Genomic DNA, 18,939 nt, shown 5'->3' with positions numbered 1-18,939 from the left:
TATCTAACTCTTTTAGTTTTAGGACTTACAAACAACCGTTATGTGAACAAAACTATAATACTCTCTTTAGCAACTTTGTTGCGAGAGTATAAAAACCCAAAGGTGCCTCTTTATAATAGCAAATAAAGGCATTTTTATTATATTATTTTCATAAAAAAAAAAAGAAATTCTCCAACGAACTGCCCGATTTAATGTTTCGTCCTGACTGTAATAATTTTGAAAATAATTTGATCGAACTACTCAGCATGATTGTAAATAACGGATCTTATTGTATGTCTGCCACACTTGGCTAAAACTTACTCTTCTTTTGCATCTGATTTGAAGCGACTGTTGAAAGCGAAGCAAATGCCATGCTCTGTGTAAACTCTATCGAAGTGCGTACAACACGTTATGGGCTCATCGCGGTACTTGCATTCCGTTAAGGTGTCTTCGCAGCTGATGTGAACCTGAACAGGAACGAAATCAAAAGTTGTATTTCTAAATGTCTTGTATTTTGTAGGCTACTAAACGTTACTTTGAATGCGGCTTCTCGTAAGTTAATTTCCTTCAGAATATTTGCCGAGACGGATGTCGAGAGCGCATAAGCTTCATTGACATTGTCGAAGTTCAATGATGTTAAAAGCTCCAGAAATGGTGCGATCATAGTTGCCGTGGGATGGTCATAATTTCTGTTAATGACATTAATTTTGATCAACTTTTTGAGCGAATTCCATAGTCGGTTTCTACTCACGATAATGTTCTGTATGCCCAATCGTATGCCTTATCATGGTCGAACGGTATTTCCGGACAGACAATTGTGCTGGGAAAGACAACATTTTGATTGTGGAAATCAGTATCCAAACCTGTAAATATGTATATAAAGGTATATAAATAGGGATATTAAATATTAGTTGTTAAAAAAAGCGTAAGAGTTGGGTAGATATCAATATTTTGACAGGTTGAGAACTGTCATAGATAGGTACGAGTAATTTGTCTAAGCGGACAGTCTTATTCTATTTAATAGCTTACTTTCACAGATAATATCAATCAGCCAATTTCACAGTGTAAAAAATAGCTCCAATGAAATTCTACCGCCATATTTAAGACGGCTTCTCTGATCTTGTGGAACCTTCTTGGGTATAGGGTTTACCCGATAGAGTCCAGGTTTTCGCAACATAAATATTGAAAATACTGAGTTCCAAAAGATTTGAAGAAGGTTGGATAGGCGACGCAAAGGTTTAGTAAGAGCTTGCTCGTGAAGCAGACCAGTAAGAGACTTCTTCGGACTTAACAACAGTGCGCCAGCCGTTTCTTTTCGCTATTTGGCACCAATTCGAGATACCAAGCGTAGCCAGGTCCTTTTTCACTTGATCTCTCCAGCAGAGTGGAAGTCATCCACAAATGCGAAGACTGTTTGATTAATGACAGGAGGCCCCCAGCTTCGCTTCTTTATCCAGGTTGAAGCAACCGTAACTAAAGGCGCGGTTGCTGGGGGCACTGATATCAATATCGCCGGCGTACGCTAGCAGCTGCATATTCTTATAGAAGATTATACCTTCTCTACCTAGCTCTGCAACGCGTATTATTTCATCCTGCAATATATTAAATAAATAACTAGATAGGGAGTTTCTTAGTTTGAAACTATGTTCATTCGGAGCGGGCCACTCTGATCCTTCTTCTGGTGAAAATCTGGTCGATAGTAGATTTTCCCGGTCTAAAGCTACACTGATAAGGTAATTATCGCAGATTGTGCGGTTCAACCTTATGTGAATTGGATAGAGCACACTTAGCTTCCAACCGCTTTTATCATGCAAAGAAACTGATGCATGCACCTCGCTAGTTCTTTGCCGTATTTGAATAGCTCGGGCGGTAATCCATCGGCCCCTGTCGCGTTGTTTTTCGTTAGGCGGGTAATTGCTGTTCTGGCAATAGAACATCTATCCATTGGGGAATCAGCAGACTGGTGAAGTGTTCTCTCTATAACTTCAGTATGCCCTGAACATCAGCCATTAGATCACCTCTTTGGATCCTACAAGACTGTTCCGGTCTTGAAACCTTCCGTTAGTGACCGCATCTTTTCGTAGAAACCTGGGTTGGAAAATATTCAGAGCATATCCTTGTAGAACTTGTTTCCTCTGTTAATTTGCTTACAAGTGGAAATAACATCAACTCAAATACAATTATTGTGGCAGCTCAGGTAGAGAAGTGTCACTCTGTAGTATAGAGTCCATATTTAGCTCGTAAAAGACACTCCATGGAATTTGGAAAGAAATGTATGATGTATGTGTGGAATGAAAACTAGTGGATCTTAGAAACATTAAAAAATTTTAGAAATTAATGGTAAAATTTAAATTTTCAAAGCAAATTCATTTCTTGATGTTTGTTTGTTCGTACATCCGTCTAACTATGCGATAACTTCGGTAAAATTGAGATATCTTGTTGGCACACATATTCCTTAGTATCTTGAGGATGTTGACATTGATGATAGGACAAATTGGATCGTTGCCACGCCCATAAAATCAAGTTTTTCAAAATAATAATAAAAGTTATGTAACTATAGTAATTCACAAATTGAGAATTTGGTAGTGAGACCGGAAAATAGGTTTATTGTTCGACTACACAAATAACCAAAGCTATGCCAACCAGACTTCGTATAAATATTTCTTCTTAGAATTCATTTATTATAGTCTGCGATAAATATGATGTACAAAACTGCAATTTAACTTTCCTTCAGTAAGCCTTTAGAAAATCACTTGTTTTCAATTCCCCATTTTCACCAACATAAACCGTTTAAAGTCAGGTGAAAAGGCCACAATATTCGGTATTTTTGACATTACTTGAGTCTACTCGAAAATTGGTGTTCATACAATTTAATGAAGATTGGTGAACAAAACTATTATACTCTGTAATAGAATCTTCCATTAGTATCAGAAAAACTCACCTGTAATGGTTGGATTGGTTTGAAATTTCTCCCACAAACTCATAATTATCACCAATGCTGTCACAGCGCCAATTGTTGTAAAGCAAAACCACATAAATCTACAAGAGAAACGATTTATGTCTTCCTTTTAGTTCACCTACACGCTATTAATCTTATCACAAATTTGATTGACTTTCACCTACTTTTCACCCACCGGACGTCCGGACTCGGCTATGTATCGTACACCATGTAAGGTGGAATTTTGAAAAAACTCTTTCGTTTGAAAAATTAAACTACGCCGAAAGATGGTCAACGTTTCGACCACCTTTATAGCCCAGTCTTTTACACTCTTTTTCGGCATTTTCGTTTTAGAAATCCCCACACTCGCATAATTCACATCGACGTTAGCGTAAGCGAGTATGTCGGTTTCAAAGAAAGCACATAGTAGTCAAGAATAATTGCCAAAATTTCCGCTTAAACTCAATCGAAATCGGTCACTACAGCGACGTCTGTCCGTACGTATGTATGTACGACGTTTGTTAATCTCGTTACAAGCTGAGCGCGTCAATCGTAACACTCGGAGTGAATGCGAGCGGTAGTGTCCTGTTGCACCTACAAATCACAACTGACCATATCACAGGTCGTCGTGACTAATTGCGTATGCAGAGGTAAACGTTGCGTCTCATTCAGATTTGCCCAGCCGACGTTGCAGCCGAGAGTGGGGAGGGAGGGGTGGTGTAGTCACCAAATGGAGTTTACACTGCATTTGTCTGGTGAATGAGTTGAGTGAAGTCATTAAAGGACAATGCAGATAAAAGCAAATCAATGTTGTATGCCTAGGCTACACGCACGAAATGTCATTTGACAATGACCATTGGGACTTTATCTTGATTATTTGAGGGTAGTGGACATTTATCGTTCAACTTTTCGACTATGTCATATTTTTATGACCAACATGCACATCAATATACATACATATCTACACTCGTATATATGCGTATATATTTGTATATATATATTGTTTTATGACTTTAAAGTCTGTTTATAAACAAAAACAAGTAAATTGGCAATATCGTTGAATCTGGAAACTGCTTGCTCATATCTCATCGAGTTGTAATTCTGTTTTTAAAAACGTTTTTTTTTTATTGCTATTAACGCAGACAATTAATTTTAAATTGTCACATTTTGCTGCGATTTTTATATACACGTGTTTTTTTGTAGTGTCTAGGGGCCACATAGTGTCTCCACGATTTTATGAATACTTCATGTGGACTCAGTCAATTATTTAGTTACACGAAAAATTGATCCATATTCAGAATATCCAAGTTTTTCAAGGCCTTATCTTAACTTTTTTAACAGTTTCTGTTTATCTTCCATATATATACTTCAAATAAGCTGCGGAATTTCTATCCCAAGAACTAAGCCCGTGTCATCATTAAGCTCATTACAGCTCGCCCATTATTCGCTAGCGAAATAAATCATCGCTAAAGCCTAAAATATATTATATTTTATATTATTTTTTATCATGAATTTAGCCTTTTCCGTCGTTGAAACAGAAACCGCTCCAGAAGATTTTCTCTTGACTTTACCCAACGTGTTGGAACTATTTTATCTTCTTTTTTGGCTGATAGGGTGCCAGTCGTTCTTCCTTTTCGCTGCTTGACGCCAATTGGAGATTCCAAGTGTGGCCAGGTCTTTCTTCCGGTCACTCCAATGGAGTGACTGTCTTTCTCTTTCTCGGCTCTCCCCGGGGGGCACTGCGTCGAATACTTTCAGAGCTGGAGCCATCCATTCGGACAAGATGAACTAGCCAGCGTAGTCATTGTCTCTTAAATCGCTGAACTATGTTAATGGCGTTATACAAGTATAACTCATATAGCTCATTTTTCCTTCGACTGCGGTATTCTTCGTTGTCAATGCGCAAAAGGCCATACATCTTACGCATAAACTTTCTCTCAAAAACTCGTAACGCCGACTCATTAGATGTTGTCATCGTCATATGGCAGGACGGGGATGATGAGGGACTTGTGGAATTTGGTCTTCGTTCGTCAAGAGAGGACCTTATTCTTAATTGTGTACTTAGCACTTGTTGGCAAGAATAATTTTGCTTTAGATTTCAATGCTATATAGGTGCTAATGCTAATTCCAAGATAGACGAAATTATCTACGACTTCAAAGTTAGATCTGCAGTTCGAATAATTTTTTTTAGTAGTAGATTGAAAAAATTGTACGATAGAGAGTCGGCATGTCTGAAACCTTGCTTGCTATCGAACAGCTCGGAGAGGTATTTCCGGATCCTGGCGTAGCTTTTGGTATTGCCCAACGTCAGGTTACACAGCGGTATTAGTTTTGCGGCGATACCAAATTCAGACATCGCGGCTTAAAGGCAGCTTCTATTCGTGCTGTCAAAAGCGACACGACGAAGAGTTCGTGCACCGATCCTTTTCTCACTGGTCTTTTCCAAGATTTGGCGCGTGGTGGTCAGTTGTTGATTTTTCAGGGCTAACGCCACTCTGATAAAGTCCAATCAGTTTGTATACGGTGAGCTTTAATCTTTCACACAATACGCTCTATAGAACCTTACATGCGATATGCATAAGACTTATCCCACGGTAGTTGGCGCAGATTGTGGGGTTTGTCTTTCTGTGAATCAGTGTCCAAATCTATAAATATATAAAAGTTTGCCACAAAAGGTAGATATATAAATAAGGATATTACTAGATATTGGCATAAATGTTAGGTTGTCAAAAAACTCTTGCGGTATTTTCATTGAATTTTCAATTGTTCATAAAATTTTTTTTGATGACTCATGCCCAGCTTTTCACCGATGCGACGACTGCTACTATGCCGGTCTCTTTCGACCAATTCAGCGATTTTATCGCAATTTTCGACGACAGGCCTTCCGGCTGTCTCTTATACACATCTAGATGTGTATAAGAGACAGCAGCTGATATTGAACGAAAAATACTGTAAACTGCCAATGGGACCTTTTCCTATCTAAATTGAGCTTGAATTGTATTTTTGACAATTTTTTAAATTTCTCTTGGGATGCATGATCCCCATGGTAGTGAAAGGGTTAAAACAAACGACAATCAATCAAACACGTGTTAGCGCGTGAGATGAGCTTTCCAAAAAGGTATAGCATGACCCGATAAGACGAATAAAACTAGAACTACACGCTCTCAGCGCCAACTAGCGAAAATACCGCAAGACTTTTTTGACAAACAGTATTAGTTGTTAAAAAAGGTGTAAAAGTTGGGTATATATTCATATTTTGACAATTGAGAACTTTCATCGATAATTTGTCAAAAGGGAGTCATGGTTTTAACCGATTTAACAACAGCGTGTCAGTCGTTTCTTCTTTGCGCTATTTGGCATCAATTCGAGATACCAAGTGTAACTAGGTTTTCTACATTTGATCTTTCCAAGGGAGTGGAGGACTTCCTCTTCTCTGGGAATAATGAGGGATTTATAGATAGATAGATTATTTGTTAGTCGATGTACATTCTTATATGATATTATACGTTCTCTATTAATTTTCTCCAGCAATATACATATTAAAATCACATTTTGTTTACTAGGCCGAGTGCTTCTTTTTTCTTCACTCTTTGCCCCTTCTGAACTAATCACTGACTCGCTCGTTGCATGTGAACACGCGTTCGGTCTTCACTCGCCACTCGGTCGATTTTTATGTTGTTTATTTAGTTTCAGAGATTGTGAAAGAATTGAAATGGCAAATACTCTTTTATGAGATGCGATAGAGCTTCATTAAAAACTTTTTTAAAATGTCTTTTACTACCAAACATTGTAAATAAAACTTTGAAAAACTTCACTGTCTAACTAGATGAACATAATACGTGTAAACCTTTACTCGCCAACGCAACTCTCGACCGAGTATCATACTCGGCCAGAATACTGTCTCGCCACTGTACTCGTTACGTGTAACAAGGCCATTACATAGCGGCAGTTGCTTTTCATGCTATTGAAGGCGGCTTTAAAATCTACAGAGTACACTTAAATTCCAAACGTCCAATAGTCCAACAAAGAAACGGATGCATGATCCTTATCAGTTTTCGTCGTCGTATTTGAATAACTCGGCTGGCAATCTATTGACCACCGTCGCTTTGTTTTTTATCAGATGGCTAATTGTTATTTGAACTTCTTCATGATCGGGGAATGGAATGATCCCTTCATAATTTCAGTATGATCAGTGTATCAGTTACTAGATCACTTCAGGGGTTCGACAAGAGTATGCTTTCGAACAAATTTTGTTCAACGATGAATATTCTAAAGTCCTTATTGAGAAACCGTTACAATGTTTGGTGTACGCTAGGGACAGACGGAATCATTGGTTCATATTTCTTCAAAAATGCAACCGGCAATGATGTTACAGTTAATAGAGACTGCTATGAAGTCAAGATTAATGATTGGTTCGTGCCTGAGTATAATGTTGTTGGAGGAATGTCATTATTTTTTTTCTGTCATTATGGACGACTTTTGGTTCCAAGCAGAAGGCGCTACATGCCATGCAGCCAACGAAACAATCAATTTATCGTGCGTTTTAATACCACTGGACTATTCGTGTGGGATTGATTTCCGCCTCATCGTTAAATCATATGCTTCTTATTTTTTCTTTGAAACCACCTGTCTAAAGTAACACTCTTTTTATGGATTTCGGCAGAAAACAGACCCACGTCGGCTGTTAAGATTCAGTTAGCAGCAGAGGCACCTTTGATCACATCTGCTTTGGTTTAAGTACATTTTAAAGACTACTTCTTAAAGTAACGCGCTACAATACTTAATTTTCTTAGCTGCTATTTACTTTACTTGCCGTTGAATTCTAATGGATACTCTTACACGATAACAACAACATACCTACTTGATGTTCGCTTAGAAATTACCTCATTCCCAGACGGGATAACACAAATAACACAGACTAATGCACATTTATATTAATTTGAGTACCCTCCCGCACGCACACACACACATGCCAGTATATATATGCATACATACATACATCCGCATCTATATAAGCGATGACGGACATGAAATTCCAACAATATCCGCCACACAAATGCCGCAATGCAACGCAACATGGCGAATTCTATGTTGACTGACTGCTGACTGCATGAATGCCGGGCAACGCGACTGCCTGCCTGGCTATTATTGGCGTTGTCATTGCAGCGCCATTGTTCCCAAGATGGCAATAGACGTTGAAGGAGTTGTGAAACCGTTCAAGTCGTTGGCGAGCAGCGAGCGTGTACGTGGTGAAACAGCAAACAGCGCCACTGCAGCTAAATCTACAAATCCTATGTGCCACAACGCGTTGCATGCCCCACACACACATACATGCATATGTTTGTACACCCACGCTGAGTGAAACTGCCGAACGTGAGCGTGTGTTCTTCGAAAGGCACTTCATTGCTCTAATAACAACAACAATCAACCATCAGAAATCACATACACACTCACACCCACTTGCAGGGCTGAAGTAATTGTGTGTGACACGCGAAATTGTGAATGAAGCGTTGTTGCGCGGAAAAAAACGTGGCAACGCCGCCGGCAAAAGAGCGGACGCGCGGGTGATGAGCTCATAAAAATGTTCATAATTGGAGTAATGGCAGCGGTGGCAGCAACAACAATAACAATAACAACAGCGTATTGGCAGCAATGTTGTTGTGGCGTTGACAGCAGCGGCAAGAAAATGGTGGCGAACTTTGGTATTTTAAATTTGAAAACACAAACATCACACACACACACAACCACACACTCATGCAAGCATAACATCTCACGCTCTTAGCTTCTTTAGTGTGAGCGCATGTATGTGTGTGCCTATGCGATGTGTGTGTCTGCCTGCAGCTGCAGGGAGGGTGAGCAGTCCTTAAAGATGCAAATGCAGATGACGATGACAGGCACCGCTCGCCCCTCATGCGTTCCTGCGCTCCGGTTCCTGCGAACGTAAGCGCTTAAGGAGCATTTTTTGTTTGCACAAAGAGGAGTGTCTTAAACTGGGCGGTTACACTGCCAATGCAGGCATGCTACATGCAACAAACAAGCAAGCACACACATTCCAACATTTCCATACAAATTTACACCAACCCAAATGCAAATTTTGTGTGTGAAAGAATCTCCGCTTTTATATGCGCTTACACATATATAACTTGTATGCTGTTGTTGTGGTTGTTGTTGTTGTTGTTGGCGCTGCCCGGCATTTCTATAAATGCGCCCAGAGGAAGTGAGCCTTGAAATGTGTTTGCTTCGGTTTTTCATTTCAATTTTTAATTCTTACTTTTATTTGTTTGTCAGTAATTAAAAGGCTCACAAAACGCAGACAAAAAACAAAATGAATAAATAAAAATTAATAAAAAAAAGTAAGTGTGTGTGTGTGTATAAATAGACGTTGCAACATGCGCAAATGCAGCAAAATGTCAGTTTGTGTTAAATTTATGCTCATTGCATTTCGTTGTGGCGCTGCGTTGCACTCACTTGCGGATGTCAAATATTATTGCCCACGTGACATTGACTAGTGTCGGCGCGTCCAGCTCTGTTGGCTTTTGCACCTTGTTGCTGTTGTTATTGTTGTTGTTTCTGGCATTTGTATGGCCAATGTCCGGCTTTTGAGTGTGCCATCTCAGTTGCTGCGGCACGAGTCAGTGCAGCACATCCGTTTGGCGCCGCCGGCCAAATGTGGCTGGCATTGGCACTCTACCAAATAGGCCACATGTTTTGTCACATGCACGTACAAACTTAAAAAGTACTCGGCTGTGTGCTAATGGGTTATTCGAAAATAGCTCAGTGTCCTAGATATTCTTAATAAACTCTGTGCCCAAAAAATAAGGTGACATTATATTTATTTTGAAAATTGTTTATTTATTCTTCCAAATCAATTTCAGCCCCTTCAAAGTAATCTCCACTAGATGTAGTACATTATGCCAATGGATTTTCCAATCTTCGAAACACTGGCCTTCAGTTCCGTCTTCGCTGCGGCTTGAATCTCCTCTATTGTATAAAATTGGTGTCCCCGGAGCGGTCTTTTGAGCTTGGTGAACAGCCAGAAGTCGCACGGCGCCAGATCAGGTGAATACGGTGGTTACGGAACGATATGGGGTGAGTTTTTGTCGAAATGATCATTTAATTCAAATTCTTTGCTCAACAAATTTCGACATCGCAAAAAACGAAAAACTCACTTTTAGCAGCTCACAAAACGGCACGTATCTCAAACACTAATGAATATTTTGACATGAAATTTGACATAAGTGTGACTGACGGTACTACCAACCTTAAACGAAAATAATTCTCCAAATCTTTCGACGCGCGCAGTTTAAATTCAAATGTCACCTTATTTTATTTTTTACTTATAATTGCTATTTACTTTTCTATCAAGACAGAAGCTGTCTCAGCGTTAAAACGTTAAACATTTTAAGTGTAAGATAAAGTTTAGGAATTTGTTCGTTATACTATTGTAATCAGAAAGTAAGTTGAACTAAAAACTCTGCTGTACTTTGCTGCAATACAACTCCACATTCAACTGACAAAGTGTCAGTTCGTCCCGCATTCGGGTTTTAACAAAACCATCATTATTCTAACTTTTTGGCATTCCTATTAGTGGAGATCACCCCGCCAACTTCCAAACGTCCATCAGTCCAGCTCTTCCGAATACCAATCAGATACTTAATGTCCGAGTACATCGGACCATAGAACACAATGACAGAGACAGAATCTGAAGTATGGGTTACACTCAACACATTTAACGTCCCGGATGTGCTGGCAAGTCACCCGATCTTTAGGGCGATGGTCGGTGTTAACATCTATATCTGATCCTATCATCTAGAAGCCTCTTGCTCCCTAGATATCTTCACGTCATCATGGGAAATCCAATCATTCCGCAGCAATAATACACCCGCCCGCTTTTAGACCACGATAGACCTTCAACCAGAAGTAGAAGTTCGTCCGCATATGCACAATATTTACAGACGCCTCGAGTTGCCCGCGTAGATATTCCAAATATAATATATCGATGCTGATGCGAACCATTCCGATCTCCACTCTCTTAGGTAGCGTTTGAAGGCAACAATATGCCAAAGAAATATTAACATTCTCCCTAACAACATTCTGAACATATTTAAAACCATGCATCCTCTATATTGCGTCCTTTCCTGAACTCATACCATCTATCCGACCATATATGCGGCGTTATCTGCTGAAGCCATATAGTCTTCTTCTGATATAGCCTTCCAAGACCTCTTTCGATATCGTTTTCATCTCCGGAGTCGTGTCAAAACGGCGTCCTGCCAAATCAGGCGAATACGGTGCTTGTGGAACGATATGAGTAGAGTTAAAAAAAAAAAGTCGCAAAGAACCAAGGCAGTATGACATATGGTGTTATGGAGATGAAGGAACCAATAGTTGTTTGCATATAATTGCTGGCACTTCAGACGGATAGCTTGACCTAAACGACACATAACACCCAAATAATAGTCTTTGTTGACAGTTTGGCCCAGCGGAAGGAATACATAGTCAATCGATATTCAAATAAAACTGTCAATGCAAGTATAAACTGATTTTTGAACGACTTTGCATTTGTCTTTTCGGCCTAGCCTCACCTTTTGCACGATATTCGCTGGACTTGTCGGTGATTCCAAGGTTGTACGCTTAAATCCAAGTCTTGTATTTAGCGGTAATGCTTTTGAAGTTGTCCTGATTGTCAGACAACAAAGTTTATTACACATCTAAGCGACATTTTGTCCAAAAAATTGAGCTCTTTCGGCAACAATCCCGACTTGACGTGTTTGAGGCACAAAACATACTTCAACATGGTTTGAGCTAAGCAAAATGATTTTCCAGTACTATCAGCAAGATCCCTTATGGTCAATTGACGATTTGCAAGTAACAAATCTTTGTTTTCTTTTGTGGATGGGGCCTTTGTCGGTAGAGGTTTATGGTCGTTAGCGCGAACTTGCTTTTCTTAAGTTTCTACAAAATCAACCATTGCAAAAATCGAAAAACTCACTTTACTTTTACATCGCTCACAGTAGGACATGGTCATATATGAACTTAGTCCTCAAAAGAACAACAATTATTTTTGCGCTTTATTTTTCACCATAGCTAATCCAGATATGCTCCTGGTTAAGCGATACAATTGACCAATTTGAAATTAAAAAATGTACATATGTCGATATGGCGGCAATAATCTTCCCATTCAACTCCAAATTTATCTCCGGCGAGTGATTTTTTCTTATGTGGAAAGAAAGAAAGGTTAAAACCGGTACATTGGTGGAAGATCGCCGTCAAATAGTCCAAATAATTCGACATGGTTGAGCCCTGTAGTCGTTTTGCACTTCTCCAAGATGTCAATATAGATGAAAACTCGTGAATCTCAGAACACTGTCGCCATCACATTTCGGTCGATAGGATATTTTTCTCCTACTTCAGAGCAGGATTGCCAGATGAAGTCTGTTGGTAGATGATTTGTAGCCATGATATCCATGTTATGTTGAAGGTCACAAAAAGATGTAAAACACTTTCGGATTCGGCTTAAATAGCATCAAACACTACTGAAAGGTGGTCCCACAATCCCAGTGGATCGATTCATAAAAATTTAAATTTTCTCACATTATTAACTTTTGAGCCAAATACACAAGAAAGGTCGATTTTTGCGACGGCGCTCATTTTATATTAACTTTATTCCGTTCACTTTCACTCAAAACTTTGTACATAACTCCCATTAGAGATTAACATATTGTTCCGTCGGTAAAATGTGATAACAGAAGCGTGATTAAGGGTCTAAATTGTAAGAAAGCCTAAATATCCTCTTCATTGAAATCCAAAAGCAGTTGGATAGAGATTTAGTCCATTTTGTATTTTCTGAAGTTTTTCGCTATATGGACAAATTACACTTAGACTGTTTTGTACAGTTACATGAGAAGTCTGACGAAAAACTTCTAAAGTTGGATCAGCATCGGCAACATGCCCTGAATCTGTAAAAAATCTGCTGAGGCGTTTTATGTCTATTTTTGGTTTTATACTAGAATGTTTAAAAGTATGAGAACCCGAGGTATTTTGCTTTGATTTGACAAAAGTAGGACATCCGAGAAGGAGGTGTTAAAATTATTCCATCTCATCTTCTTGCAAGCAGCTGATGTAGAGGTCGTCTGTCAGTGTTCAGTGTTCCGTTAGACCTCCTAGAACCATTTAAGGTTTCAATTTGCTGAGAGCGAAGGGTTCACTAGACCGTTTACGTTCCACCCGGGGGCAGAAGACCTTGCCACTGCACAGCTGCTGCTCTGAGGACAAACAGTAGGTAACAAGATGAAGTTAATGGATTTCTTACCTGTTCACATTCTGCAGTCATTGAAATTAAAGCATCTGTCCTCGCAAGCTCTTCAACCTTGCAGTCTCCTCTAATACAGTTTTGGTCATGCACCCAAACACTCTAATCATATATAACTCATCATACAACCAGAAAGTCGCTGCGATTAAAATATCCATCCAAATCATTCGAATGAACTCACGGTAGATCTCGAGCTCCGTATCTCTCTAACACTTGCATGACGATTTCCAAACACGATTCCTTTCAGGCAATATGCGGTCCAAATCATAAACATTTTCTATCCACTCTTTCAATTCCATACGCACACATACTCAATTACATACCTTACCAAACTCGAACTTAGTTAGTTAGATACCTTACACCTTCGAAGCGGACACGTCAGCGTTGGGTCACCTGCTCGGATTGCACGAACAACAATTACAAATTTCGCATGTGCCCAGCACTGGCTCATCAGCACATTGCATCACAAAGCAGCTAGCCAGCACACCAACCGACCAACCGGCCACATTGTGTAAGTGCGACGTTTAATTACCCTGCAGCGGCGACGTTTGTGACGGTAGCGGCAGCGACGGTTATGGCGACTGGCCGATGGAGATGACACGCTCGTTGCTCAATTTAAGGCAATTTTATTTGGATTATATGGCGTTGTTGTTGTTGCAGTGTTTGTTGCTGCTTTTGTTTTATTATTGTTGTTGTTGTTGCTATGTGGCAATACGTTCAGCGTTTGGCACTTAACAACCTACTAACCATTTGAAATTGCATTTTGATGGTGTTGCCGATGCTGCGTCATCAGTTGGCTGAGCGTAGAATAAAAATCTAAATTAGCTAAAATCCAATTATTTCACACACAAGTGTGTCCATTCAATGTTATAATGCAACATTTGCATTATAAGTGCCACATGAATCAGAGCAGCTAATACGCAAGTGCACACACACACACAGGCGCGCGCTTGCTTGCACTTGTGGCGCGCGGGTGTTGCATTCCGTTGTCCACTTTGTGACGGCCATCGCACCCAAGCGCCGCGGGCGCCTGCGTTGGGGGCGAAGGTGCCGAGCGAGCGAGGTGTCGAGGTGTTGAGGTGTTGAGGTGTATTGGTGCGGGTAAATGCATTCACGCCATGGCGTTGAACGCTCACATCCGGTCATAAATTTTGTCACTTGGCATTTGCCTGCCATGCCACGCCATGCTTGCCTTTGTTGTTACTGTTATGTGAGTACTTTTACAATTTCTCGCATTGTCATACTTGTTGTTGTTGTTGTTGCCATTATGTTTGTGTACGTTTGTTTGTTGTCGGTGTTGTTGTAGCTGATCGTTGACGGCGTTAATCGGATTTGAGCATAAAATTGGATTTCACAAGTGGGAATTGCGCATGCAAGCAGCGCGTAGCGTGTTGGCCAGGAGCGCAAGGACCAAGGAGTTGGCATTGAAACGGCGCGCGCTGAAGACGATAGTTTGTCGGCATCATCGGGCATGCATAGCCGTAAGATGATGGCTGTTGATGAGAAAATGGTAGCTGATGGCTTGGTTGCCACTGCAGAAATGTCACAAAACTGAATGGGAAATCCAGAAATATTGCGTCAACTCTATATGTGTGTTGGAGCTATGTGTGTATGGGTGTGTGCGTGAATTTGTGCGCTACTTGAAATTCGCAGATAATAGTAGTAAAATGCGGCACTTGTGTGCGAAAGCAGCTGATATGTGCGCGAAATAATATTTGAGTGGAATTTGCTGCGGATTAAAGTAGGCGAAATATCACGGACAAAGGCGAGAATTAGGTTGTAAAATTTGTGTAACGAATGCTTTTATGCAGTGGCATCGGATTGCAGACACAGCTAGCTGTTAGTAGATTATATGGTATTTAACTTTAAGGTATAAAATTTTCTAAGTTTTATTTCTTTTTCTATCTGACGAGTTCAATAAACGCATGATTCGCAGAACACAGTTCTAGGAATGCATATGTATGTACATACTACTGTGAACAAAATATAATAAGACTTTGTTCACAATTTTAAAATTGTTTATTCTTAAAAATGTATGTCGTCCCCCTCAAAGGTATCTCCTTTGACGCCAATACATTTGCCAATACCTCGAAACTATTGTTAAAGTCAATTTTTGGAATAGCCTTCAATGCGCGCAGCAGGCTCACGTTTAATATCTTCAATTGACTCAAAACGGTTTGTCGGAGCGGTCGTTTTAGTTTACTGTACAGAGCCAGAAATCACACGGAACTAAATCAAGCGGATACGGCACGATATTGGTTAAAGATTTGGCGAAAAACTCACGAAGAATCAATGCACTGTGTGACGGAGCATTATCGTGGTGCAAAATCCAAGAGTTTTTGTCCCATAATTTCGGCCTCTTATTACGAATAACATCAAGCAAACGAAACGGAAGAAATTCTAGTGCACCACACTTCAATAATCGAGGAAAACTATCAACATAACTTTGATTTTTGATTTGCTTGGATGTGGTTTTTCTGTCTGTTTTCGGCTCGTAGGCATAGATTCAAGACTCAACGCCAGTAATAATACGTTTCATGGCATTCTAATAGTCGACTTTATTTTTCGAAAAAATTTAGTGATTATGAAACCAAACATGGCCGAAATGTTCTTTCAAAATGGGTTTCACTGATCCTTCCGATATTCCAAATTTTGAAATTTTGAAACCGTCTTCAAAATCTACATTCTTGAAATTTACAAAATGACTCCATAGTTTCAATAAGCTCTTCATTTGCTCATACTCGTACGAATGAAATGACTGTTCGGCGAATAAGTTTGTGAACTTTGGAAAGAAAAAGATGTCACTCGGGTCCAGCACTGGATAATACGGTGACTGGGTTATCATTTTAGAGCTCTATTCGATCAATTCGGTCTTAGCGATCGCAGGTGTGAGCCAGTGTTGTCAAGCTGAAAGCGAATTTCGTTATTCGCGAAATATGGTCGTTTTTCTGCAATGCAACGTTGAAAAGCCGGCACAGCAGAGCTCTGTGATCAGATCCTCCCGAAAACTACTAATTTTTCGCCCGATAATATATTCTTCAGTTTTTTACGGTAAACGTTCTTCGGGAACAGTTTATTGTTTCGACTATTCCACAGTCTCTGTAATGTACCAGCGGGCCCTTTTTGCACCTACGGTTACACAGAAACTCGTTTGTTTCGCTAAAATCGCGTCAAATACTGCTGTGAAGTGGTCTCACGGTTGCGCTTTTTTTTCAAAGTGAAAAAACGTGATACTCATGTTACTATGGTACTATGAGGATGTCAAACATATCAGCTTTCCCGACGCCTTCAATCGGCGGTCCGTCTTTACTTGGATCGTGTACTTTTGTCTCGGTATCTTTCCTTGTAACCATCGGCGCACTTATGCTTCTGAGTAAGCAGTTACGGTTGTAGGACTATAACCAATTCTTGATCTTGCGTCCTCGCCGTGCACCCAGGAAACGTGAGTAACTCGTACGTAAGTGTGGAGCCTAAGAGCACGTCTAAAAGAGAGGAAGCTTCAGCGGAGCCACTTCGACGTATTCGGTTTAAGGGTTCGCTGAAGTCTAATTGAAGTGTCTATTCTGCAGAGGTGCTACTGCGAGCGGGCGTCTGTCTTAAAACAAACGGTTCGCTATACAAATGTGTATAATGCTTTATACTAATCGCCTATCGAAGTTGTGCGCTGGGCTCTGGACTGTCCAATGAAAGCAGAACAATAGAATTGGACCCGAGCCGTTCGATACCAAGCGAGGTTTCAGACAAGCGGATTTCCTATTGTGTGTCTTCTTAAACGTATTTCTGGAAAAAACAACTGCGCCGTTAGTTCTGCTTCTTCCAGACAAGATAAGGAAGCGAAGCGTATGGGTCTGGCTGTGAACGAGAGCAAGACAAAACGTTTCCTGTCATCAAAAAACCAGTCATTGCTCGCATGTCACTGTTGATAGTCATAACTTTGAAGTCGTAGATAATTTCGTCTATCTTGGAATCAATATCAGCACCAACAACATACCCACCTTTGGAATCCAACACAGAATCACCCTTTCCAACAGGTGCTACTTGGGTCTAAATTGGCAATTAAAAAGTAAAAGTTGTCTCTCGACGAACAAAGACCAAAATCTACAAGTTCGTCATCATTCCCGTCTCGTCGTTAAACTCCAGAGGAAGAGAGAAGATCCCTCTTTGATTTTACGGCACGGTTTCCAAGAAAAAGTCGAATCTGCGATCGATAATGCTACTTCCCATTTTGCTAAAATCCATACATACGTCTGCTTTTAGAAACAAAAATACAAGTCTTACTAAATTTCCTTGAATTGGGGCTATCATGGAGTTAATCATAAGCAGGTATAAAGATTGGCTTCCAAATTCCTTAATCAATCACTAAAATGGAAAATTTGACACCAAGAGGGAACATTCTATATCTGTGTTTTTGGAATATGCTCATATATGTATTTCTAATGTCGATTCCGGGACTTACGTACTATGCCTGAGAGTTTGTAATAAACAAAAAACCCAGAAGAGGTAATGACTATTGGTAAAACTTTAATGTTTTGCTCCTCTCTTGGCAAGCAGTGCTCTTCACAGTCAAATTTCACAAGAATATTTAAATATTTATGCTTTCATGATATCTATGAGTTCTGATAGGAATAAATGAAATTAAATGTTAACCTTTGTTCTTCGCATATTATAAAAACGAACTACAACAACGGGCGAGAAGTGAAAGTCAGTGTGTCCCAAACAGCAACGGACAAACGAGTTCGGCAAAGATTTTACAGCACTTAGGCAAAATTTGTAAGAAAAATGCGTAAAGGTAAAAATCAACAGCCAGTTTTTACTTGTCTCGAGTGAAACCGAAGAACGCTTGTAAAAGTTTACCATAAACTTCCTAGTTTTGCGATGGAATGCGCAGCTTCCATTGCGCTGCCGGTCTGTCACTCACATTTGAATGTTATCGTGTACAGAAAGAAAGCGAATACAAACAGTCAAATCGGTGTGTCTGTCTTAAAAAAATTTTTTTTTTTGGGCGAGTAAAAAACGGCAAAATAGCAATAGAAAAAAGAAAATGCGCCAAAAATAACAGCTTGTTCAAAGCAATTGCGCTCGACTGCTCCTAATGGCGATTGTCCGCTTTGCCCGTGCTTTGAGCTCAAGTCCAATCGTCCAATCGGTACCGCTGCCGGAGCATGTTACTCGTCTGACGTCCGCGTAGAGCGGATGGCGCCAAATGAAATCACAACTTAAATAAATTCAAGTGAAAAGAAAAAGCTTTTGTCTGCCACGCTCAGCTCCAGATATTTCTTTCGTTGCTGCTTCTTTAACTTTTGCCATTGCTTCCCAATGCTTCCACATTATTTTTTATGTAAGCAACAGCGACACTCCGTTCCACTGGTGTTATTTGCTGYTGCTGCTGCTTCGGCTATTCTTGTTGTTATAGTTGCTGCACTCGACGAATTTTTATTGCCCACGGATAGCTAGCTACACTTGAGAGCACACACTTCAGGAGGACCCACTTGAGCTGGAGGAGCACAACAGCCGACCGCCGACAGCCACCTAACCCGCCCGCCAGACCGCCAAGTCCAGTAGCTTGAAGGCTGGAGGCTGGAGCCAGGCAGGCAGGCAGGCAGGCATTCAGAACTTCAGCTGGTGGCGCTGTAATCCGAAACCAGTTCAATTCATATGCTGATCGAGCACGCTGGTAGTGCAAGCTGTCCAGTTGCTGGGTGCGCGCGGT

At 40.3% G+C, this 18,939-nt stretch overlaps 1 protein-coding gene across 2 annotated transcripts in view; it reads right to left on the bottom strand.

Moving 5' to 3' along the window:
• LOC108966815 (sodium channel protein Nach) overlaps positions 1-3,499 on the bottom strand; it is an 8,855-nt gene extending 5,356 nt beyond the window's left edge. The window contains exons 1-5 of one of the 2 annotated variants that reach the window (XM_018929938.1): positions 3,103-3,499; positions 2,921-3,018; positions 731-842; positions 515-668; positions 301-446 (exon numbers count right to left, since the gene is read on the bottom strand). In XM_018929938.1, the coding sequence (XP_018785483.1) occupies positions 301-446; positions 515-668; positions 731-842; positions 2,921-3,018; positions 3,103-3,260 (668 nt within the window). In that variant the 5' untranslated portion in view covers positions 3,261-3,499. Of the gene's footprint in view, positions 1-300; positions 447-514; positions 669-730; positions 843-2,920; positions 3,019-3,098 lie in introns of both variants that reach the window. The other variant, XM_018930024.1, reaches the window with a different exon arrangement.
• Positions 3,500-18,939: the final 15,440 nt, after the last annotated feature.

This window comes from Bactrocera latifrons, unplaced genomic scaffold (assembly GCF_001853355.1).
Source record: "Bactrocera latifrons isolate USDA-ARS-PBARC rearing strain unplaced genomic scaffold, ASM185335v1 scaffold_0, whole genome shotgun sequence".
Taxonomy (NCBI): domain Eukaryota; kingdom Metazoa; phylum Arthropoda; class Insecta; order Diptera; family Tephritidae; genus Bactrocera; species Bactrocera latifrons.
The sequence above is the reverse complement of the archived record's forward strand: the minus strand, read 5'-3'. Positions and strand labels throughout refer to the sequence as shown.